This window comes from Scomber japonicus, chromosome 17 (genome assembly GCF_027409825.1).
Source record: "Scomber japonicus isolate fScoJap1 chromosome 17, fScoJap1.pri, whole genome shotgun sequence".
NCBI lineage: Eukaryota > Metazoa > Chordata > Actinopteri > Scombriformes > Scombridae > Scomber > Scomber japonicus.
The window spans coordinates 22,235,027-22,260,947 of NC_070594.1; the positions used below are offsets into that span (position 1 = coordinate 22,235,027).

At 38.1% G+C, this 25,921-nt stretch overlaps 1 protein-coding gene across 1 annotated transcript in view; it reads left to right on the forward strand.

The window, feature by feature from the left end:
* The first annotated feature begins 900 nt into the window (after positions 1–900).
* lama2 (laminin, alpha 2) overlaps positions 901–25,921 on the forward strand; it is a 147,283-nt gene continuing 122,262 nt past the window's right edge. Inside the window, exons 1-9 of the mRNA XM_053336719.1 lie at positions 901–967; positions 2,952–3,122; positions 4,511–4,623; positions 16,320–16,371; positions 17,763–17,953; positions 21,110–21,289; positions 22,158–22,247; positions 24,142–24,259; positions 25,659–25,837. Of these exons, the coding sequence (XP_053192694.1) occupies positions 901–967; positions 2,952–3,122; positions 4,511–4,623; positions 16,320–16,371; positions 17,763–17,953; positions 21,110–21,289; positions 22,158–22,247; positions 24,142–24,259; positions 25,659–25,837 (1,161 nt within the window). The remainder of the gene's footprint in view (positions 968–2,951; positions 3,123–4,510; positions 4,624–16,319; positions 16,372–17,762; positions 17,954–21,109; positions 21,290–22,157; positions 22,248–24,141; positions 24,260–25,658; positions 25,838–25,921) is intronic.

The following is a 25,921-nucleotide window of genomic DNA, read 5'->3' on the forward strand; positions in this document are numbered from 1 at the left end:
TTGAATGTTGGCTTTGGCTGGTCTCCACAAACTCTCAGACTATCTTCACAAGCTAATTGAATCTGTCTGTTAGGGTTAATATAATACATTAATGCTGTCTTTAAGAGTTCATATGCTCCATAATGAATTACTAAGGGACACAATAATGACCGCTACAAAGTTCATTACACAGTGAGAACTTGGTTACAACATTTGTCTAGAGGATAATATTTTCCTTTATTGAGACTTTTGTATTATGTAAATCTGGGCTTCCGCAGTGGGGCGTGTCTGTCTCAGATCTCATTTCTAAGAGAGACTGAGAAGTGTGTGTATTTGACTGAGAGTGTACAGTATATGATAAATTGTGAGAACGTGTGTGTGAGAATGTGTACACATGTGTGAGAGAGACTTTGGGTGTCTCAGATGTTCTTCACAGTTCATCAGTGTTAACATATGGTCAAACAGCTGGGCTCATCTGGACACACACACACACACACACACACACACACACACATAATATACACAATGTCCACACAAGTGCTTCTCCTCTGCTGTTTTCTTTTTACACTTTTTCCCCCCTTCCATCTCATCCCTCTATCTTGTCTGTTTACAGTTATTATAAATTCATATAAGTCTGTTTACATTTGTGTGTGAGTGTGCATGTTGTTTAACTATAAAATCTGTTGATGTTAGACCAAGACTGCAATATCTGACGTAACATGTTAGTACGTGAGTGTGTGTGTGTGTTTATGTGTGTGTGTGTGTGTGTGTGTGTGTGTGTGTGTGTGTGTGTGTGTGTGTGTGTGTGTGTGTGTGTGTATGTTTGCCAGACAGGAAATGTGAACCATGTGCATGTTGAGCATTCCAGGACTTTAAGTTCAGCAAGCTTGTCATTCACTCTGGGACGAATGTTCTTTTACTATGGGAACGACACAGATGAGCTACTCCTACAGTCTGGAAAACAATACAGACTGTGTGCAGTCTCGTGGTGTGTTTGTGTGATGATGACGTGTAGACAAAAATAATGTTTTTGTTTTAGCTTTAGTGTATATGTATATCACATATCCATTGGGAAACAAGAAGAACATATTAAAAGATCCCCTCCAGGCATGTTTTAAAATTGATATAACATAATACTTTAAATACTAATTTGTGTCTAATATGGTTCAGTTATCTCATTAAAATCCCTAAAATGACATCTACTCCTTCTTTTCCTCAAACTCTCCAGACTCTGTGAATATGCAAATGTTTTTCATTTCAGAAGTTTAATTTCTGGACAAATGTTGTGTCCTACTTCTCAGAAAAGTCCATTCTTATGTGAATTGGATGCTTTAAGTTTCCACAACACACTCAAGTTGCATACTGGAGCATGACTGACTCCAAACTAGTTTTAATTGTTGTAATCTTTGGGACCACAGAGAAACTTTCCCCATATATCATTCTGCAGCTCAAACATCCAACTGAAGTAACAAGAAGTAAAACATATTTTTGAGATGTTACTTCATATTTTTTAGTTTAGCTGAAATGATTGGTTAAAAGGTTCCAGCTGTTCTAATGTGACTATGTGATGTTTTCCTTAATGTTCTATGACAGTAAACTGAATATCTTTCTGTTTTGGACAAAAAAACGTATTGTAATATCAACTTGGGTTTTGAGAAATTGTAATTGGGCACTTTTCACCATTTTTGGACATTTTATAGACCAAATGATTAATCAATGAATCAAGAAAATTAGCACATAACGTAAATAAGCATTGGATGCAGCCAGAAAAGCAAGTCCAATCACTGTGGCTTGCCAAACAAAAAAATAGTTTCTGAAATGTTGGCATATTTTTTTCTTAGGGTGGTAGGGGATGAAGTTCAGGTTGTACAGTATTTTATTATTGGAATACTTTTATTATGGAGATTTTGAGTTAGGCTGGCTTTTTTTTTTTCATTTTTGTGTCCCATAGGAGGTTTTTTTGTTTAGCACCACACCCACCCATGATGGCTCCACCAGCAAAGAAACAAAGTCACTTTTGCATAATAAAAGTTTATTGATGGCTTCTCACAATATCCTGAAAATAAATAAATAACGAAAACCTTTTCCATGATGTATGTTCTCTCCAAGTTTCTGTGGTTCCAGCAGTGAAAAATATCCATGGACAGGAAATGAAAAAAAAAAAAATGCTTGAGTAACATAATGCAAATTTATAGTCCTTTGATAAAGTACTGCACTGCTCAAAGTCTGCACAGTTGAAAGCAGGCCAAAAAGAAGAAAAAAAAAGTTCTCTGTGTGCTGCTTTTATCCAAAGATAAAGTGAACACAGCTCTCTATCTGTAAGGGTTAAATTATGTTAACTGCATTAGACTGTACCAAAAATATACATCCAGATTAACTAACTAGGATGGTATAACACGGCCGCCCTCCCCCTCATGTTCCAGGCTAATTACTCTCGACCTCAGTACAGCAGACACAAGCATGGGCTGGCTCACCTCAGAACAACACGCACAAACCGACAACACTTTAATGATTTTGAATACAAAACCTGTACACAAAGCTGGGTGAACTCAATGTTCCTCATAACCTCTACTGTAGCACTCTGGCAATATAACATAATTTTTGCTTTGAAGAAAAAAGCCAACCAGACCTCATTTGAACTGCTCTGAACAGACTGAAGAACCTGTGATTAGTGATAATCTGAGTACACTTTTACACAGTTATGATGAATATCCACATGATATCTTTATACATACATATTTATGATATTTAAACAGTCAGGCTTTTTTTTAGGAATTATGATTGTTTACTGTCAAACACATCATCTTCATCTCTGTATGTCATATATGTCAGATTGTTCCTTTTTGTACTCCAGATAGAGGAAAGCTTCCGCAACTCCAGTTTATATGTATTAGAAACCAGCACATAATGTACAGCTGTTTATGTTTCATCATCTATTTCTGAATGTAATAGTCTGTGTGTTTTCTTTCCAGGATTGTTCCCTGCTGTATTGAACCTGGCCACCATGGCAGACATAACAGCCAACGCTACCTGTGGTTCATTGGGTCCAGAGATGTTCTGTAAGCTGGTAGAACATGTACCAGGTCAGCCTGTGAGAAACCCACAGTGTCGAATCTGCAACCAAAAGAGTGAAAATCAGTTTGGTAAGAAAAACTCTCACACATACAGTACACAATGACTTATAGTAACTGGGATTACAATAATTAATCATGCTAGATAAGTTAATTAGAGCCCAATTGGCCAGATGGTAACCAATCATTTTGTCTGAAATGATAATTAGGAAATGAACTGAGGAATCAATCGCAACATGACAAGATGACAATAGAGAATTAGCCTTCAGTCATGATTCAAACAGCCGAACTGACAGTCAGTTAAATAGTCAATCAATGATTCAGTTAACCACTCAGTCACAGCAGCTAAACATTCACTCGTAAACTAATAACCAGGCATCAGTGACTCTATCAACCATGTAGTGAGCTATTAAACAGTCATTTAGTCAGCTAGTCAGCCACATTAGCTTTTCTCACTTGCTTCGCTGACTAGTTTGCCACTCAGTCCATCACCCATTCAGTCAGCAGGTCGGGCTGTTATTTTTTAACAGGCAGTCAACAAGGGTGAGGAAAAAAGAAGAGGGAATGGATACACTGCTACAAATAAGTTATGAAAGTTTTAAGGAAGCATGAAGAACCTGCTGTTACAGATACGGTTATTTAAAAACTAAGATTTGAGATTTAGGTATATTTCATGTGACTAATCAGTTGTGGATCAGTAGTGGATTGTTGACCAATTAATTGACTGACTGACTGACTGGCTGTGTGGGATGAGTAGTCTGTTATTTTCAGATTTCAGAAAAGAGCGGAGAGGATGTGTGGTGAGGATAAATTCATGACAGGATATAGTTCCCTTATCTTTGAAGTGATAGCTGTCACTGTTTTTACAAGAAATGTCACAAATAATTAGGCTGGTGATTGACAGCTGCTGGTCAAGCTGAATTATCACATCTTATATTAAACACACAAACACACAGCTTACATACAAAGCTATATAGTAATAATGTGCGTTATCTGGCTGTTCCATTAAAGCTATTGTGTGGAGTAGTAACAGCATCCAGGAGTAGATTGTGCAAATATGGTGATTCTTTTTTTTTTTTTAATTCAGAAGTGAAATAAAGTCATCTGAAATTGGAAAAGGGAAATCTATTATTCTTTCTTTTTTCATGGTAGAAAAATGCGCTTCTGGTATCTGGCCTTGGATTGTTGAAATGCCAGATGTTTAAAAAAAAAAAAAAAAAACGGCAAAGAGGAAAATCGTCCTTTCAGAACGATGTTGTATTCAAGACTAAAATGATTTTTGGATGTTTGAATAGAATAAAATGGCTGATACGCTTTTCTGTGTGTGTGTGTGTGTGTGTGTGTGTGTGTGTGTGTGTGTGTGTGTGTGTGTGTGTGTGTGTGTGTGTGTGTGTGTGTGTGTGTGTGTGTGTGTGTGTGTGTGTGTGTGTGTGTGTGTGTGTGTGTGTGTGTGTGTGCAGAGCGTCATCCCATAAAGTATGCTATAGACGGGACCAACCGTTGGTGGCAAAGTCCCTCCATCAAGAACGGAATGCAGTACCACTATGTGACTGTAACGCTGGACTTGAAACAGGTAAACCCCCCCCCCCCCTCCCCACACACACACACACACTCAAAAGCTAGCAGTGGCTGCGGTCAGCTTGGATTTATACTGGTGGTTTTTAACCCTATCATTGGAAACCACTGTAACTGTGAATCACATCAGACCACTATTCTCTGTGAAGAGGTGAACCTAATTCCATTCATTGAGTTTCATTTAACAGCATCAGAAAACAGTCGTATAGTGTTAGTCTTTGTTTTTCAATGGCATAAGCGACCTACTGTTATTTCATCAGGGCCGGAATTGGTTAAAACAACCTTGCCATCAATCATTTCATAAGCATGGGTGGTGTCACTCTTTAAATAATGGCTTTCCATTTTTGATTTGGAAAGCTTGGCAGGGATCTTGATGATTGAGGGGCTGTACACTGACATGGGAGAATTTAGGACATCTAATTTAGTTTAGAAGTGTGATTTAACAGATTTAACAGATTAGACTGCCAGATTATAATTACATAGAGAGACTAGTTCATAAGGAGCCCTCAGGTCACTAAGGGACGCCAGTCAAAAATTACTCTGAAAGTAAAACATTTATTAATTATAGATTTATAATCGAAAAGCCAATCATTTAGATCAATGAAATAAAAATCTTGAGCAACACACATTAGTAATAACAATGTAGATATCTAATATGAACGATTATTGCTCAAGCAAATTGTCTTATTGATTTTTGAAAGATTTATGTCAACTTAAAGTACATCTTATTTAGTCTCCGTGGACTACAGCTCACACCTTGCTGTTCTGATCTTCTATCACTCTTCTATCTGTTGTTGATGTCTTCTTGGATGTTTTACAGAAATGTCCTGAAACATATCTCAAAACTAAAATCAGGAAGTTAGAAAAAGTGTATGAGTAGGAAAGGATGGGGCAAAAAAGAGAAGAAAAACAGATAAACAGACAAATAGAAACAAATAAAATAGATAGAAATAGATTGATGGAAAAAAAATCTATAGCGTTGATGACAATTTTAAATGTAGTTGTTAGTATGTTTGTTTAGTTCTAAAATGTGATTTGATGCCAGCTTAAACCTGACATCACACAAGATGCAAAGCCAATACTGTAACATTCAAACTCTGTATTGCTTTCTCTTTTTCCCACTGTGGAGATTGACTGAGAAAACCATAAAAATGCATTCAATGCAACTGTGCAACAAAGAAATGGTTTACTCTGCTGCAGCTTACAGCCTGTCCACCATGTAAAGAGTGGACCAACAGCAAATCTTCAAACTCAGTCTCCCTGACAAATCCACAAAACAATTAAAATGACAAACCAGCATGTGTGACAAAGATGCAGCATTAGAATCAAAACCAACTCACCACCTGGCGACCATGGCTGTTATGTCTGCCATGGTCGCCACGTTCAATACAGATTTGAACAGAAGCTTAAAGTCTTCAGCAGCTGGCTGTAGAGTGGGTTAAGAGACCAAGGCACAACGGCCACACACACAATCCTGCTAATACTACATTTGGTGCCATCATTGACAGACATGTTTGCTTATGTTCCCCAATACATATAGCTATTGTGGACAGTCCATTGTGATCACTGGTGAAACTTGCATCACGTGGAGCCTCATGGCCTCATGTGTATGCTCAAAATATAACATGGATTTAAGCCAAGCGGGGAGTTCCGGTCCTCTGAAATGAGGCCAACGCAGAAGAAACTTAGAGCTGCTTTCTATCAAAAGGCCACCAGGGGGCGACCATTTTGTGTTCAAAAGGACTTCCGTCTCTATACAAGTCAATGGAGAATTCACCAACTTCTCACTTGATTTCTAACCTCAGTAAATGTTTTCAAAATGTGTTTATCGTCTCAATCGCTAACTTATAGCCTTCTTCAATGCAGTATGATGTTCATTTGTGAAATTTTGGCCTCCCTGATTTAATATTTGACGATAAAGCAGGGTATGCATTGGGGCGTGGCTATGTTGTGATTGACAGGTTGATTGACCAATGTCCTCGAGATCCAGCCCTTGCAACCAATCCCAACCTCCCTCGCCCATGACTCCCCCTCATGCCCATATAAGTAGAATCCGTGTTCTTTTTTTCCCAGCATGCACCTGAAATATTCAAGATGGCGCTGCCTAGAGTAGAAACTATTGGCTTCCGAGCAGCAGTCCACAAACCAATGGGTGACATCACAGATGTTACGTCCATTTCTTTTATACAGTCTATGATTTAAGCCCACAAAAGGCCCCAGGAATCAAACAATTGAGAATGTTCAATATTCTGCTCTTTCTTTATAAGCATTTCTGTAGTCAGCATGGTTTGTTAGAGGAAAGGAAGCAAACACAAAAACTACAATAAAATAGATGCTTTGTCCTCGAGAGTCAAGTATCAGTGTATTCATATTTGTAACAATAGAATTTTTCGTTTAGATGAATATAGAAGGAAAAACAAGGGGAAGAAGGTTATTGTCATTCATTGAAGTAGAGCAGTAGCCATATTGACATGTTAATGACCTCATGCCCATCAATCACATCTTTCACCTGCGTGGCGTAGCTGTCAAATATATATTTACCTATAAATGGTCTTACAAACACACACACACACATTTTCACACTTGTCCTCAAAGTGTGGCCAATGAATGCTTATCCTTCTATCTTTAGGTATCCACATTCACACACACTCTCCCTCACTTCTGACAATAATATGAGGCTTTGAAGCAGGGGACTTACATGTATACACTCGCACACACATGCAAGTTATTCTTGCTGTTGTCCACAGTCAAACTTGAATAGAGAGACATGGAAATTAATAAAGAATTGGTTCTAACAACTGACAGCTGGATAAGGGGAAAAAGACAGAAAAAAAGTCCTCATCTTACTCCATTTGTCATGAGCAGGTTCCTTAAAAGCTTTTTAATACCAGTGTACTTTTTCTCAATGACCACCTACTGAGAAGACTCCGTTCTAGCAGTCCTCATTTTATAATGGCTGTGTTTGCCATGTGTATTTATTTCAGACGAAAAGCTGTCCATCTTACTGTATATTTTTTCTCCATTTGACTAAGTACTCTTCTGAAATTGTCCATTCATATTTGCATTTTACTGATTTGATGATGAAGATGCCAGATGAAAAGTCAGGGGATCACCAAAGCCTGTAGGAGTTTTCTCTTCTGACCATTAATGTCTGTAGAAGAATTCATGGCAATCCATCCAACAGTTGTCAACATATTTCAATCTGGACTGAAATGGTGAACAGATCGACTGAATGACCAACAGGCTGACATTATCATTCCTCGAATCAGTGTGGCTAATATACATTACCCTAATTATAGCAACACATCAATTTAATATTGCCATTATTATAAAAAATTAAAGTCTAATATCAATTTTAGTCTGTCTACATTTGAACATCTTTAACAGAACTTTTTCTGAACTCACCAGGCTGTTCTAGCTGTTCTGTTATTTGCATTTACCCACTCCACATTACTGATGATTGATTATCAAAAGTCTCATTGAGTAAATATTTTGTGTAAGCACCAATAGTCATCCCAAGTATTTGGTCAAAAATATAGTGATATTTGATTTTGTCCATATCATCCAGTGTAGAGATGCTAATATAGGCATGATGTGGAGATTATATTAGAGGATTAGGGTTAGAGTTTTCTGAGTAATCTTGCAGCAGCATTTTGAACTAGTTGTCATAATGTCTTGAAAGAAGGTTCATTTAGAGTATTTGGACATGAGAAGCCTTTTACAACCAATTTCCCCAGAAAAGAATGAAAAGTACTATCATGAAGTATTTCTCTGTTCATTATCTCAATCGATTTTGTATTGATCAAAGTAGTAGATCAATAGATAGTCCTCGCACCTTATTTGCAGTGACTGACTGTATAGTCACTGCCATTAATGTTTATGTTTGTATGTGTGAGCAATGCAGTGCGTGCTTCAGTAGGAGTATTATGTGCATATATGTGTGAGTCTGATCAGTGCTATGGAAAGCTATTCACCCTCCGCTGCACTGAATTTCCCTGGTGAGCACAGCCATCTCACTCAGAAAATGACAGTGTGCTTAAGTGTGTGTGTGTGTGGTTATCGCCCGTGACATCACCACACTCATTTCCTCTCTTGTTATTGTTGAGCCTCTCTGGACAGAAAGACTAAATGATGAGATGGAGTGGGAGCTGAGGCAGGAGCATTTGTAGGGGTTGACAAGGTTTGAGGCTAAGCCCAGACCATCTGGGCTTAGCCATCTTGGTGCACGCCAAATCTTTTTTGGGTGGTCTCTGCTGTTCTGCCTGGACAGCTACTGCCTAAATTTCATTTAATTTTATTGCATTGTATGACTACTGCAAACATTACATTTTACATTTAAATTTGAATAGTAATGTTAAGACAATCGCTCTGGACAAAATGGACATCTGCAGGGCAGCTGAGAATACTCAAAGCTGGCCCCAGTGTTAATTGCTGCTTCACCTTTTTATTCTTTTTTACATTTTTATTCCACATAAATAAAATAACAGCGGATTGAATTGAAACACTTGTTTATTTTTGCAATTATTTAGAGAATATCAGGTGTTTTGACCATCTCTCCCCAAGTATCCTATATCCTTTAACTTATGTCATCTATGCCGACATGTCTAAATCATGTTTTTCCTTAAAGGTGCTATATGTACAAGTAACCCCAGCCTGTCTTGTCTCATAATACCACTTTGTACCTCAAGAGGTATTATGTAGTCACTGTAGCGTTCAGTCTGCCCTCCATCTAATATGAAAGGATGAAGAAGCCAACTGTTTACAGTGAATCTGTGCTATGGCGTTGTCAAGATATCAAAATGCAAGCAGGTGTTATTTAAATAACTGACCACATACTAGTAATCTAAATGCTACTTCTTTGCCTGAAAAAATATTAAGGGCCCAATTTTTACGATCCATAGCGCATGGCGTGAAGCGTGTGGCGCAAGTGCCTTTGGGGCGTGTCCAAATTCCCCTTTGGTATTTTAATGGTGGAAAAATGGTCACTGCGCCAGGTGCATGGTCTAAAAGGGATGGACTTAAGTCCCCTCATTAATCATAGGCGTGTCATCTCCCATTCCCTTTAATATCCAGGAGCGCTGTCACTTTGGCGGATTGCTATTGTAACGGCGCATTTACCCAGCAATGCATTTCAATAATATAACATGAGTTACTTTTGCTGAAAAGAAAGTTGGCTGATGAGCTGCTCATTTTGAGACCAACACGCCCATAGGTGCACAGACTGGTGCAAGTGAATTTGCTATATAGACAACGTGGATGTAGGGTGAGAAAATGACAACTGCGCCAGGAGAAACTAACAAAGACACATGCACCACGCCCGCCACCCGCTGTGCACCGACCGCAAGATGGGTCGGCGCACATTATAGTCCCAGATCGAAAATAACAACTGCTTGTAGCCAGGCTCAAAATCTTCGCCATTACTGCCCGTTGCTCAGGGCAGCCCTACTTCTTCATTCTCTCATGATAGACTGAGGGCAGACAGTGACTCACTATCGCCTCTTGAGGTGTAAAGTGATGTGTGTTACTAAGTGTGTGAGAGAAACAGTTGATGTCTGTGTATGATCTTCATTATTTTTAGATTCTTGGATTGTAAGTGTGCGTTCAGATGCATTTGACTTGACACATCTCTGACAGTCCTCTGCAGAGTCTTGTTGAAAGTTGTTGAGAACCATTTCTGACTTTGTGTGAACTTATTTCCTATGTTCTGGTTTAAGGGTTAAGTCTTTAAACCTTTTATAATCTTTTCATATCAAATTATTTAAATAAGTTTTCAAGTGTTGTGTTTCCATGTGTGAAGTCTTGTGTTGCCGCTGGCGTTGACATTAGTATGCATATAGATTAAGAAATTACCAGTAAATGTGTTAAGACTATATTGCCATGAGGGGTAGAACTTGCCTCACCATGGAAAATAATCTTTTTATCAGAGCCCAGACAGTATTGTGTTAAATTGCAGTTATTATGGAAATGCGGCGGCCAGGTTGACTGATGGACAGTTTGATGGACGTCATCAAATCATGCACCGGCTCTGCTCTCTGGGGGTGGGAGGAGAACCTGGCAGAGTGATCAGGATCCTGAAAGAGGCTGTCAGTCAAAGTGCTACCTCAAATAGATACCTCAACATACGCACACTCTAAAAATGCACAGAAACACCACCACAAATTCATACATGTCACATGGAAAATGACATCCTTGAGTTTCTGAAGACCATTTCTGTAATGGTCTGCATGCAATCTACAAGGCGGTACACTGCTGGCTCAAACCCTTTTAGCCGAAACACTCACCAAAAAGAAACACAGTTTGTGCACATTTAAATAAAAAAACAAAACAAAGAGTAGTAGTTAGTGCAATCGAGGGTAACAAAGTCTCACAAAAAGGTAAATAAATGACAAAAAAATCTTCTTTTGGGCTGAAATCCTGAAGTAGGAGGTGTATTGAAAAAAAACACTGAGAATCAACTGCTCTGTATTGAAAATGAGGAAAATACTACAAGAAAAGTCATATGGGGAAAAGTGATAAATGGAGTTCACACTTGTTAACCGGCTAAGTTATAGACACAGATTTGTGTTTCATTCCTCTACTCCCTTGTCTTCAGTGTTATATACTTGAATGTTAGTGTTACTCATAAGGTAGCATCACTTACTGCATTCATGCTTTTAGCTTTAAACCCTGTTCAACACAGCAGGGAATCCCAATCTAATCTGAGGGCATTTTCAAACTTGCTTTGTGTAGTCTGGTTGAATCAGACTTTAGTTGGTACGATTCATTTGTGCAGATGTGAAAACAGCAATTGTACTGCAGACTAGGACAAATGAAGTATAGGTTTGAAAACACCCTTACAGTCAGACTTAAGAACATTATTTATTATCCAAACATACATTGCAATCAGATTTTCTCATCAATGCTTTTAAGGTTAGAGTTCAGGGAATACTTTGAACATTAAGGCAATAAGTGCTTCTGCAGAAAAACAGTCTCATTCAGATGGCTTCATCGTTGAAAGACAATTCTTGTGTTGTCAGTGTTTTTTTTGTCTTTTTCTGAGCACTGCTTGTTCTTTGCTCGGTAATTACCTCCATTGTTGTTCCTTTGACTGACTTGACTACTCTTTCACTACGAGCCTCACACACTTCACCTGCAGACCACAGTTAAAGTGAGTTTTAATTTCCTTAAACAGCAAACATCATTAAAAAAACAAGAGGTAGACATAAACAATGGCAGAGCATCGAAGCTGATGATGTCCTAATTTACAGTTATATGAATATGATGAATATTGTGTCTTGCTCCAGGTCGCTTTAGTAAGGAAGATGCTGGAGGTATAATGATCAATTACTATATGCACTGCAATGAGAGAGGTGTCCAGCTTAAAAGAGACATTTTTTGTGGTAAAGTTGTGTCCCTTTGTCCATATTCATGAGAAATAAACCTCAAACACAACCCACCTAAACTTCAATGAGATAAAAACTCAACATTTTACTTTCCCTTAGTGAAACAATGAAGAGGTACATGTAAATGATGAGCTTTTAGTGCTGCAAAAATATCTTTATTCATAAAGTAGAGAAGGTAAATGAAACATCTGCTGTATCCCAATAAAACTTTGTTTCTCTAATGTTTGACAGTAGCTCTGGCCAAAGCAAGAATGTGGGAGCGATTGCAGCATCTGTTGTTATGTGCAGACTAAAGCCTATTTAAAAGCTTGAAAGTGTGTTTTGGACAGACAGAGAGGCAGACTTAAAGAGAATGGATTTCATTTGGATGCTCTTCTCCCTGTTTCTCATTCACAACAACACACACTCAGGTCATTTGTCTGTGCTATCCAGAGGTCCCTGTCTATGTCGCTATTGTTTAAGTTGATGTGAAACACACAGTAATTTGTCTGTTTTTCAAATTTCATGTTATGTTTTATGGAGCATTGAACTTCTGCAGAGTTGACAAGAGAATGTCAGTCAAACCACTGCAGCATTCAAAATGTCTCTCCCAAATTGTTTTTTTTTTTTTTTTTTTGTGGCAGCTCAGTGGAAAAGCAGAACGATCCCGCAATGAGATGGCTGCATGGCTCCACTGAATATGTGCTGCTTGTTTGCCTGCACTAAGTTTGGCCGTCAGGGATGCTGGATGATTCACACTATTGAGAAATGAGCCAAAAGCTACTTTATTAGTCTAGGAAGATGTTAACACTTTTTCAATTGAAGTGACAGTAAATGTTAACAAGTCTGCATATTACTTCTGTTGCTCTGACTGTATATCCACCTGTCTGTCTGCGTGTCTCTGTGTGTTTGTCTGAATCCTAAAAAACCCAGAGGAATTCACTTTTATGATTGTTTTTCTTCATTGTTTAAAACTTTGTGTCTCTTATTGCATTCTGATCTTATTACTCTATTTATGTCTATTCAGTCTTTTCTGTGCGATCTTGCTTTGATTGGCTGAGTACTTACTGCAATTGAAGTTTGATACCAGTTTATCAGGCCAGAGAGATTTTAACATGTTTCCATGTGAATGGCCTGTAAACACCAGCTGTTCAGTAAAACAGCTGTCACTGTTTGTCCAAATCACGCTGAGACAAAATGAATTCTTCACAGTCTATTCAATGCTGGGCTACTCAGCCACACTGGACACATGGCTTAAATGGACTCACTGGCATTAAAATAAACATTTTAAGTGCTTATTTGGCTGTTATGCCCAAATATCTGCCAGGAACCACTCCCTACCCCATCATGGGTATTTCCTTTTCAAATATGTAAGATGTCTACAAGAAAATGCTTGAGAACTATATGAGAATGAACTGTGATTCGTATGGCTTTGACTATTGGAATTACTTGTAAGATGTAAAAATAGGAGACACTTATAAAATCTGGATATATGCAGTTTTGTAGCCTTTATAGACTTATCTTCATGAATAATTTGCCCTCCAAATCTTTACAATCTTAACACCTCGGTTTGAAGTAATATAAAATAAAAAAGTTGAGTTCAGGAGTTTATTTTAGAGCATGATATTATTCATCAGTTGAAAAAAACTGTAATGGAGACTACGTCATTTCATCTGGGGATAAATGAGTCACTTATTGTTTCACTTTGTAGCTTAAAAACTTTTTTCCTATTAGAGCATCCAGATCTGCTTTGGGCTCTGTAAGATGAAATCAACTCTCAAAAGAGAAAAGAGAAAAATATATATTTTTTACGTCACTCCCTGTTTGTACACTAACCAGTCATCATGTCCTCAATTCTCTGTTTATATAACTTTTGTGCATATAACTGTAACCAATGAATTATATTTTAATCTGCATCTGCATAAAACAGTAACATCAGTGTTCTGTCTCACACTCACAGCGTGACAGCATCTTAAGACGCTGCACAAAAACAACATTGACCTTTTTTTTTTGGAAAATGTATATATTTGTTTATTGAATATCGCCTTTATTCAATACACATCAGGAGAGACTGAGACTGTAAGACATGATGCAACAAAGATCCCCAGCCAGAATCAAACTGGATATGTTATATGCCACGCACTCACATTTGTTTTCTAGCTAATGTCTCATTTTTATCCTTCTTATACTCCTGTCTCCTTTTTACATTGTCTGTTGTAGCTCATTGAACTTCTTTAGACAGGAAACAAGGAGAGTAACATTTGTTTAGGAGTTGTTTGCAACAAAGGTTCTTGGCTTGAATAGAAGGAGGGATGCTCCAGATACGTAGCATGTGCAGTAACCATTCGGCTTCTGAAGCACCATTCATTAATGAATGGAATAAAATGGCCGGAAGGCACATTTAAAAATCACTGTGACATATTATCGACCTCGATAAAGGAAGACCAATTGTGATTTCAGTTGGACTTAAAAATCCAATCTCTTCCCCAAAGGGGATGACTGAGGCACTGCACTTGAAATGTCATAACTCCATAGTAAAAATACTTTATTATTTAATAATTCTTTTTAAGTGACCCCTTTTTATTTATTGATGTAGTGGAGTTTGCTTCATCCAGTGAGAAAGTATTTTGTTTACTTGATTCTAACTGGAATTGACAAGGTCTCAAATGTAATGAAACTCTGAGACACACTGGTTTGAGGTTATAGGTCAAGCTCAAAATTGCCAAATCAAGCTGAAGTGCAAAATAAATAAATAAAAAGAATCTGGTTGAAAAAAAGAAAAAAAAGAATCTCCCCAATTAAATTTCATGCACTGCTTTTACAGTAATGTGATCCATTCAATACATGAACTCACCATAATCTTACTTAACTCACATGATATTATGGATGCAACATAACCATGTATTTAGCAGGTGTGTGATTTCCTGCAGGATAGTTATTTATGTTTATTTGTTGATGCTGTGTTAAACTTTAGAGGCAAAAAAATCCTTTGTCTGATCCATACCTGATCAAAACAAAGAATATGACATACTGCATCCCTACACACACACACACACACACACACACACACACACACACACACACACACACACACACACACTGCATTAGTTAACTGTGTTCGTCTATGTTTAGCTGCTGGAGATGCCTAGCTGTCCTAAAGCTGTCACCATATTACAAGCTACTGCTGAGAACTCACACACACACAACACACACACAACACACAACACACACACACACACACACACACACACACACACATCCCATCCTCAGTGTGAATACGGGTAACAGTGATTCTTTGTAAAGGATTTGAATGACTCCTATAAGGTTACCCTGAAATACACTTTCTCACACACACACAAACACACACATACACACACTCTTGGTTGCTTTCTCTCCATTCTAATTGCTGCAATGTGACACTGCTTCCCACATCATGAGAAGAAAGAGAGAGAATGGATGAGGTGAAAGACAGAGTGGTTAAGAGAGAGAGAGAGGTGATTGAGAGAGTCAACATTTGACCTACATCTAATGTCTGTCTATCTATTTATCGATCTGATAGATAAATCCATCCATAATACATCTGTCTATATGTCATTCTACCTACCTTGGTATTCAAATGTGAAGAAAAGCCAGCTCACAAAAAGACTGTTCAGGTATATTAGAACAAATAAGGTCATTTCAGGGTTTTTTTTAAAAAGCGGGGGACATTGGGTGGGAGATCTTTAATACTTGAAAAATATAGGTGAAATTTGATGTAAATGCCATGTATATAATAAACATTCCAGCATTTCACCATTTTCTGAGTGTGTTTATATTGATGGATCCAAAATACAAGTCATATTTTATTAATATAACCCAATAACACAAATCACAAAAGTCAAAAAAAGTCTTTTCCCCATTTTTTTCCCCCTTTCCTCATTTTTGGCAGAAACATAATATAAACTGTCCTCCCCATCAGAAAACCCTGTTGGTGTCTTTCTGCAGCAAGTAACAGAACAATATCTAAATGAAAAAAAGAAAAGAAAAAATAATACCCGAATGAGAAGAGAATTAGAAGTGGGTTTAAACTAATCTAATCCTTTTAAACATATTCAGATATTTGTTTTGGTGAAAATTGGGTTGAATTTAAGGAGCACTTCCTCTCTCTTCATACCTGACTGTATTACTTAATGTGCCAGATTTTGTTTTGACAGATCCATTTAAAGTAATGTGAAAACTGGCATCAGTTTATTTTTCACCACATGCCTTCAATCAGAAGCTAATTATATTCACAGTTGTTTCAGGATGAAGGGATTTCTTTTTCACTCATTCTATCCTCTCTTTGTATTTTCAGGTTTTCCAAATAGCCTATGTGATTATTAAGGCGGCCAACTCACCTCGTCCAGGTAAGAATTCTTCTTTTTAGTCTTATGAACAGTTTAATTCAGTAATTAAAGCCTTTTGAGCACACCATCCTCCCACAGAGAATCCGCAAGTAATCTGAAAGACAATAATTGTTTAATAAAATTGACTTTTACTCTAGTATTAAACTTTTGATTAAATTCCTGCCGTACTTTGCTTAATGTCTTTAAGTTTAAAATTCCAGCATCAAACTATCCTGATAACTTGTCTGTAACTGTTACTGTAATGTATTCGTAATAATCAACCTTAATGTGCTTACATGTTACCTGATGATTTGTAATTGTCTCTATCTCCAACAATTTTCATGATTGTTTTTCACTGTTGTAGCTTTATATCCTGCTTCTCATATTTTAGATTTTTGTAGATTTTTACTGTAGAGTTCAATCTTCAGAAAAACTTTTTTAAAAATCTCATTTATATTTTTTGACCCAAACTAACTTGGACTGGAATTGTATTTTTGTCCAATTCTGTCAGATTTTTCATTTTTTGGCAAGAAATCCTGTGGTCAGGTGTATTAGGCACAAAGCAAGAAGTGATTACAGTAATTGTTCATACCCATGGACAAAAGGGGTAATTACTTCTCACAAAAAAGTCATAAAACTTGAACATCAGAGCTCTGATTAAAGTCTGAATGACTAAAAGCTGAAAACTAAGTGAAGCACTGCTTAGATCTAAGTGTGTGAAAATGTCTTCTATCAATTTATACTTGTGGATGCTTCCAGCACCTTAGCAATATGCATTATACAACTATAGCATACAATGCCAAATCAAACCAGAAGATAACAACAAAACATTATGAAACCACTTTTGATTTACACTTTGCCACCTTTTCTGTGTTTGATTATCAACATCAGCTTCCACATTGCATTTGTTAGTTACTTATTGTTACAGTACCATGACTGGCTCCATGGATTAAACTCAGATTGAAGGTGAGCACAGAGACACTTTACCTTTTCAGAAAATGAATTAGAAAAATCTTTTAGTGTTGGTCTCTGAAGGTCAAATGGCCAAGTAAAGTGACAATAAGCACAGCACGTTTTTCAGAATGTGACTTAATATTAATGAAGCTTTCATTATCTTGACAGTAGCATAGAGTAGGTGGCTGTTCATACCCTGCAATCTGTTTAGTTCCATCTCATTTTCTCATTTAATTTTTCAACTACTGCAGGAGGTTGGATATCATCATTTGCTTCATGTTATTGAGAGATATGTGACTGAATATGTGATTGAAAGTTATGTCAATTTTCTATGTATTTTAAGTAGGGTGACCTAAACACAGGCTTTGATGTCCCTTATCATTTTTATTGATCTTTTCCCCTCCACGCTTGTGTGAAGCTCGACATCAATATTTCTTCGCCGATATTTTTGTCCGCAGGTAACTGGGTCTTAGAGCGTTCGATAGATGGTGTGACCTTTACACCCTGGCAGTACTACGCCATCACAGATACAGAGTGCCTGACCCGGTTCAACATTTATCCAAAGACAGGACCTCCATCTTACGCTACGGATGATGAAGTTATCTGCACATCTTATTATTCAAAGATCCACCCTCTGGAGAACGGAGAGGTAACACTTTTCCTTACAGAGACTGTCACTGGGAGTTAGAAAGTTGGGCTTAGCTTTAGGTTAAATCACTCTATCAGGGTTAGGTTGAGTTGGGTTGAGTTTAGTTGATTTTACTTAGTGTGTAATAACAGAGCAGTTTTGATTGGGTAACTGGGGTAAAGTGAGGTGGATTGAGTTGGGTTGATTCGGTCGGGTAAAGGTAGTCTGACTTGAGTTGGGTTTAGCTGGGTTGACATTGGGTTGGTTTGGTTGAGTTAACTTTGGTCTCAGTTCAGGTGAGTTCACTAAGACTGAGCTGGATTGGCTGGGATGATTTAGGTTTCATGATAGTAATAGGTAAACGTTCATAGAGAACATAACCCTGACTGATACTAACTCTTAACCCTAACCCTAACCCATAGGTAGTTTAATGCAAGACAAACTTTGAAGTTTGATTAGTAAGAGAGACCAGGGCAGTACATTACCCTGCCACATGCCTTGCACTTGTCTGGATTATGTTCCTTTTAATTAATGTGTAAATATTTTCAACTTTCTGTTGCTTCCTACCATTCATCAGTCATGTCAATGGCCAGATAATGTGAACAATACAACAGCAAAAACTACAATCTTTATATGTACTGTAAGCTGTGAAAGGAGAAAAAAAATGTCTCAGCAAGATAGATGGTCTTCATTAAAGTGACACATGCGGCTGATTTTCATAATAATAATAATAATAATAATTGGAACACAGCAGATTTTTTGACAGAGTTTAATTTCAATGTGCAGAACTGTTAATATAATTTTAATTACTAATAGGAGTAACGGGTGCTGGTTTTTTGAAAACACACGCTCGCACTGAGACACAAATGTGCACACCACTGTTTACTGTTGTGTTGCTTTGATCAGCTGTGTGTGCAATTGCACCCAGTATGAACAGAGGGGGCAAGTCTGCTATAACTGACATTAATGAAGAGAAAGAGGACTGCAGAACACAAATAAACACACATACTCACACACAACAGCGAAAACAAACTCATCACACATCTACATCTCCTACACACTTCTAATTGTAGATGCCTGTCTGAATGTGTCTATGGCATTTACATGGGTGCAGACGTGTGTGTGTGTGTGTGTGTGCGTTAGTGTATGTCGTCTTGTGTGTTTGCACCGTATGTGTGTCTGTGTCCTGCGGGGGAGCGCTAGAGGGGGTGCGAGCTGGGAGATGTCAAGAGCTGCAAGTAACGACGGAGGTGTCTGAATGTGTGTATCTACTCTGTGTGTATCTGTATGGATGTGAGTGTGTGTGTGTGTGTGTGTGTGTGTATATGTGTGTTTGTGTGCATGTGCATGTGTGTGTGGCTGACAGCTCCCTAGCCGTCTGATCACAGTGAAACCATAATGAGTCGTAGGCGATGTGTCACAGCATCGCGCACACACACACTTTCACAATGTCACCCCACTACTCATCACGCACACACACACACACACGCACGCACAAACACACACACACATACACACACAAACACAAACTCCTTCGTTACTTCCAACTGTACAGCTTGCACCCATCAAGTGTTCCCCCTCGACACGTGCGCACACACACACACACACACACACACGAGCATGCACACACAAACACACTCACACACAAACATGCACTGTCGGCCCACTCTAAGACATTTTTTGCAGATGCCAAATGTTGCTTTTGGCCACATGAGTGAGACAGACAGATGGACAGTCAGACAGGCATGCAGACAGAACCTCACACTCCTTATTATGTGACTGCTTTTTGATTATTGGCGATAGAGAATTGAAAGTCATGCTCGTTTTGCTTATTTTACTTTTGTGTGGCAGTCACAATATCAGGGTTTGAGGTTCCATTCCTTCCTTGTAAACACTTTGTCCCTGAATAGATAACAACCAGAAACAAGGCTGAATATGATGTGTCTTCCAAAGAAACACTTTGTCCCTGACCAGATAAGAACCTGAAACAGGGCTGAATATGATTTGTTGTCCAAAGTAACACTTTGCCTCTTAAGTGTTCATGGTCTAAAAGTGTCCTTTGAGGAGTTCTGATGCACAAAAGCAACACACTGTCTAACAAAGTCCCTGTATATTCATTGTGGTTATTTCAGACTGTGCCTCATCAGTTGCTTTCTGATAACTGGACACATTTTTGTCCATTATCACATTATTATTATTCAATGATTTGTTAGCCAAAAGGTTCCAACAGCATTGGGGTAGCACAGCTTTCTGATAACTGTGCATATGCTATTTGCTTAGCTTCATTAGCTACATTTTTAAAGTAGCTTCCCAAACAGCATCCATTGATTGACTTCCATTGATTGTATTAAACAAATGTAATAAATGCAATATTAAGGAGTTTGTACTGTGACTCACTTATGTCTTTAAAAATGATGCTCCCCTACTTTTCCAATAGTTTGTGATGTACACGTCATTTTCTCAATCAGTAATGCTGAAGTGAGTGTATCACCTGAAATCAATACCTCAATAATATTTTCAACACAAATAACAAGTTCTACAAGGTCCCTGTGGTTTTACAGTGTTATATGCAGGTTTACATGCGAGGCAGCACTGCAGTCATGGCAGTTCATCTACTTCTGCCTTCAACTTGTCAATAGTGCTGCCTTTTTTTTTAAGTTATCGGTCAACATCTACTGCTACTACTACTATATGGCGTGGGGCCAATTTGCTGTCTCCCCTTAGTCCATTTGAAATATGTACAGCGCTGCAAAAACAACCCCTGGCTCCACATAGCACCCTATATTCTGTTTTACCTTACTTCAGCTATTTTGAAATTCATGTCTTTATTTAAAGGTATTACATATTTAACAACTATTTAAACTTCGGTCAATTATCAAATTAAATGTGATACTTAGTTGAAGTACTGAAAACTAATAACACCATGGTTGATTAATTAAAGAACAAAATGTGGCATAAATATTTCTTCCTGTTAAGAAGAGGTTGCTGCTAGTCTTCCATCCTCCCGCTACTCATCTATTTACTCTTGTTTACCAAAGATGCTTCTCACTCCTTCCTCCATCTGCCATTGCAGGAAACTCAAAGCACCTTATATGTTTGTCTTTGCACCACATCTTAGTTTAACTCTGCTGTTACATGTCAGTACTTATTATGTCTCTCTTGTCTCTCTGTTTATAGATCCACACGTCTTTAATCAATGGACGTCCCAGCGCCGATGACCCCTCCCCGACTCTGCTGAACTACACCTCTGCCCGCTACATCAGGTTGGTGTTCCAGCGAATCAGAACGCTGAACGCCGACCTCATGACTCTGACACTTCATGACCCCAGAGATATCGATCCGATCGTGACGAGACGGGTAAGGCTGAACGCACACACGCACAGCGCTGGTTCTTTTATTTTCTTTCCTCTTTTTTTCTCTTCTTTTCTCAGTTACAGAAAAAAAGGATCAATAGATGAAAAAAATAAAAAAAAATCTCAGCCACAGCTTATACATTTCTATTACTGTATCTCTAAGAACTATGAGATATAAAGTTATAATTGAATTTACTTATAACAGAGATATGGTCTCATTCCTTTGATTAACTGGGTCACAATTGTGAGTTATACTGAGTAACTTACTAAAACTAACTACTTGAAATACAGATTTTATATAGCTATCATTTAAAATGTTTTATTATCAATTATTTATTTAGGCATATTTTCCCTGCGACATTGATCTTCCATACAACTCAAGATGTTGGCTGCACAAACATCATTTTATTTATGACTTAATATTCATTCAGCAGCAACAATACCTCACGGGACTGATACTACATTCAGAGCTAAAAAACTAAAAAAAAAAAGCAGTGATTACCTGTTGAGAAAATGTGTGTCATAAAGATAAGAGTAACACTATTACTGTATGTGGTAACCTTAGCAAACCAAAAAAATCAGCTTCTAATGTAATATTAAACCGTTATTATTCCCAGTAAGGTTATATAATCACAGAAAACGGATGCACTGCTGCTCTCAGTGGTAATGCTACTGTTCAGCACATCACTAGATGTGGTGTTAGAAACATATTTTCTTAGGTCAAGACATCCTTTTTTTCTAAGTGTAATCTTGAGATGTTGAGTGAGTGAGCAAGGTTTTATTCTAATAATGTATCTTCATTTATTAATACCACATTAATACTGTAGTGTTCATTATAACATATCCTGCCTCTCTTAATCTCTTTTCTTCAGTACTACTATTCCATTAAGGACATTTCAGTTGGAGGAATGTGTATCTGTTACGGCCATGCCAAGGCTTGTCCCCTCGACGCTGTTACAAAGGTAAAACTCTTTTTCTCTCCCTCTCGGTCCAGTAACCAAAATCTCCAAGGTAATGGAGCTCCTCTATAGTTTTCAACAGGAGCAAAGAGTACCCTCAGGCATTAGCGTTTTATCTACCGCCTTATATCAAACTTTCTTTGTGTATGTGTTTGTGTGTGTGTGTCTGCCTGCCTACAGGGGACACAGGTGACACAGTGAAGTGTTGTCTCGCGTGTCACTTCAAACAGTCGAGTGTTTGATACCAGACACCTGATCTTTCTCTCTCTACACACACACACACATGCACACACACACGTCGGTGGCCTTGTGTCCTTTACATGTCCTGAGGCTGAACCAGAGAGTCTAACTCAGATGTGACACTTGTGTCTTGTCCCTTGGTGATGATGTCATTGACAATAAGTGATGTCACTGGTGTGTTGAGAGCACCAGTTTTTTCTCTTGTCTTATCTGTTCTTTCCACCTCAAGAGGATATAATAAGGAAAGTTGTGGGCTTAGCAGTATTTTTGACATCAATTCGCTGAAAATCCTCCTTATATTTACTACAATTACTAGTTGTCAGGATGGTAGTTAAAATACACTTAGATTATTAATTGATTGATTTTATTTAATTAACAGGGACCATACTGATAAAGAAAATGGTGACATATTATAATGAAATGTATGTCTAGCTTTCTATTCCCACAGGACTTTTAGCTCCTTCACTTTGATACAAGTTCATGTATCCGTGCAGTTAATGCCCTGGGCAGACGTTCAGAAAGCAGAAAAGGTGGAGACCTGCGAAATGATTTGTTGATGATCGTCTACAGATCATTTGTTCCGATGCATGCTCAGCACAAAGACAGCCTGAAGCCAGATTTGTAGCGTTGAGTCTCGGATAAAAGGGGCAAATTCGCTTGTGCCAAAAAATCCAAACTTGGCTCTCACTGTGCTATTGTACTGCTCTCCTCTCAGTTAAATCTGGCACCTTCTCCACATCAACCAATTTACAGAAAGTCCTAAATTGAATTACTGAAGCTCGTAGCTGGCAAATTTCCTGCAACATTCTGCTTTGATTGTGTTTAGTTATGAATTTATTTCTCTCCTGGGAAAGCAGTAGCCGACCCATTTGCTACTAACTGACAATCTGGAAAGTGAGCTAAGTTCTGTACAGTTGGCTCTCCTGTGAATACATTGTTTTTTGATAGGCTTATAGTAGGCCGCGCATATTGGTAATTATCTGTTTTCTTGCCATCCATTTTCACATTTATGAGAAAGTTGATACCATAACACAAAAGAGGCCAAATCACATTTCACCCTCTGCCAAAGGAACTTTTTATTTTGACAATGGTTTTCAAGTTGCTACATTTGAAAGAATAACACTAGCTAAAAACCTTTAAATAGTTAAAGTTCCCAGCCTGCTGCAGTGATGACAAAGTGTACTTGGGGTCTAGTCAGTACATCTTGACATCAGTGGAAGGTGGGGATACTTTACACATGGCTACAGTACTTAAGATGTGTTAAAACTTTTCACAGACTAACAGATAGCTGGTTGTTCTTTTAGTTTTTTTTACCTGTATTCCAGGAAAAAAGCAAGTGTCAAACTCATCTTGTATGTACCAAGCCATATTTCAACATTTTAAAATATAGTTATTTTTCCCTCATCATGTGCTTGATAGATTCTGGAGAAAAAGTGGCTGCACTGGAATTTAAATATGATGGTGACTCAGATTGTTACTATATTTAGCATTTCTTCAGCTTTGAGTTAGAGAGGAAAATCCATTTATTTAAACCCAGTTGTTCATGTCTGTTTAATTGACAAATCTGTGAAACTTAGATCTGCACTGTTAGTGTGTGTTTTTCATTTTTATTTTTGTGTGTGTTCATGTTTGTGTCTGTGTGTGTGTGCGCGTGTAGAAATTCAGCTGTGAATGTGAACACAACACATGTGGGCCGAGCTGTGATCGTTGTTGCCCTGGTTACCACCAGCAGCCCTGGATGGCAGGAACCTTTCTCACTCGACATGTCTGCGAGAGTAAGGAAAACCATAACACAACAACTAATAACACGCCTGAATTACACACAACTACCCCGTAAGCCAAAAGCAGTCCAGTCACATCACAACAAATCCTTTTTACCCAGAAACTAATAGTTACTTAACAAACTTTCTATGCTTGGAAATGTTCTTACAGAGTTTCTATGTTACTATTTGTGTGCTTTGTTTATATTAAAAGCATAGCATAAAAGCATAAAGTAGCATTTGGTCACTACATAGCACATGTTCCTTGGTAATGTGCCTCTAATATCACCACAGAACACTTTCAACATCTATGGGCTCTACAGACTTTAACTATGTCTGGCGAGTATGACAATCCCAGCTCCTCTAATCAGTATCAGCCTTTGATATAAGACTTTATAAAGCCATCAAAAGTCACCTTCTGCCTCCATTAACCTTCATCAACTATGGAGCTGGTAGAGTGATGAGGCTTCCACCTGCCATCATAAAACCAGGATAACAACATGTAATCTTCACTTTATTTCACACAGGCTACACCTTCTAACAGAGTCTATAGCCTTAATGGTCTGATTAATGAGTCGACCGCCTCAGCAGTGACACAACATCACAAAGGCAACAAATGATCATCACGAGAGGGAACGTTAAAAGCGCTGACTGCTCACTACAGTGAAGGAAAGGTGTAGAGTATTGAAACATGACTCTCAATCTTTTCTCTTGCCTTTGTAGGTGATGTAAGTAGAGTCTTGGGTACCTTTTGGTTGTATGATACTTAAATAAGAAATATTCATTCATGAGAACCAAAGGAACAACAGATATCAGTAAGCATTGTGACACAAGTCAAGTAAATTGTATTTGTATATCACAAATTTGCCTCTGGGTGAGTCTAGAACTGTTCAGTAGATTTTGACTTAACAGGATGTGTAAAACCAGCTTAGTCTAAATAAAAAAAAAAGACCCTCATAGCTTGGAATTGAGGCCGTTTACAGTGGGGAAACCTTTCCTGGAGCGAAAGTGCAAATCCTAGTTTCCCTTCAAAATTCCAGAGGATGACACTTTCTTCTCTTTTGTGAATTTAAGATGGTAAGCTCAGTGAGTAGGAAAACAGGGCTTATGTTTAACTACCGTAGGAGAGCGTGAGGGCAAGCTTGAATGGAAAACCTACTTTTTCACTCTGGAGCTCAGGAGATAACACACTGCTCATGGTAACTGATTGATACTTTAGGGTGCTGTCTTCCAAACAGGATTGGGTTTTTTTTTTCTGTTCTCTCAACTCCTGAGTGGAAACAGTAAAGGGATTAGAGAAGCGGTCTTCCTGGCTTCATGCTCAGTATTTCGATAGAGAGGACGGAGACGAGACTCTACAATCTTATCAAATTGCGGTACTGCAGTCTATTCCTGCCTCTGTGTTTGTTCTTAGAGTGTAACTGCCACGGTAAGGCAGAGGAATGCTACTTCAATCAGACTGTAGCAGATCAAGCTCTCAGCCTGGACATCCACGGCCAGCACAGAGGGGGTGGAGTCTGTATTGGTTGCCGTGACAACACAGATGGTGTCAACTGTCAGAGCTGTGTGGCAGGATACTACAGACCTCTTGAGGTACATCACCTTTAATTCAATTTAACTGTATCTATACCTTCTTTGAAATATGTGAAGATGAGGTGAATGTTAATTTTGACTGTC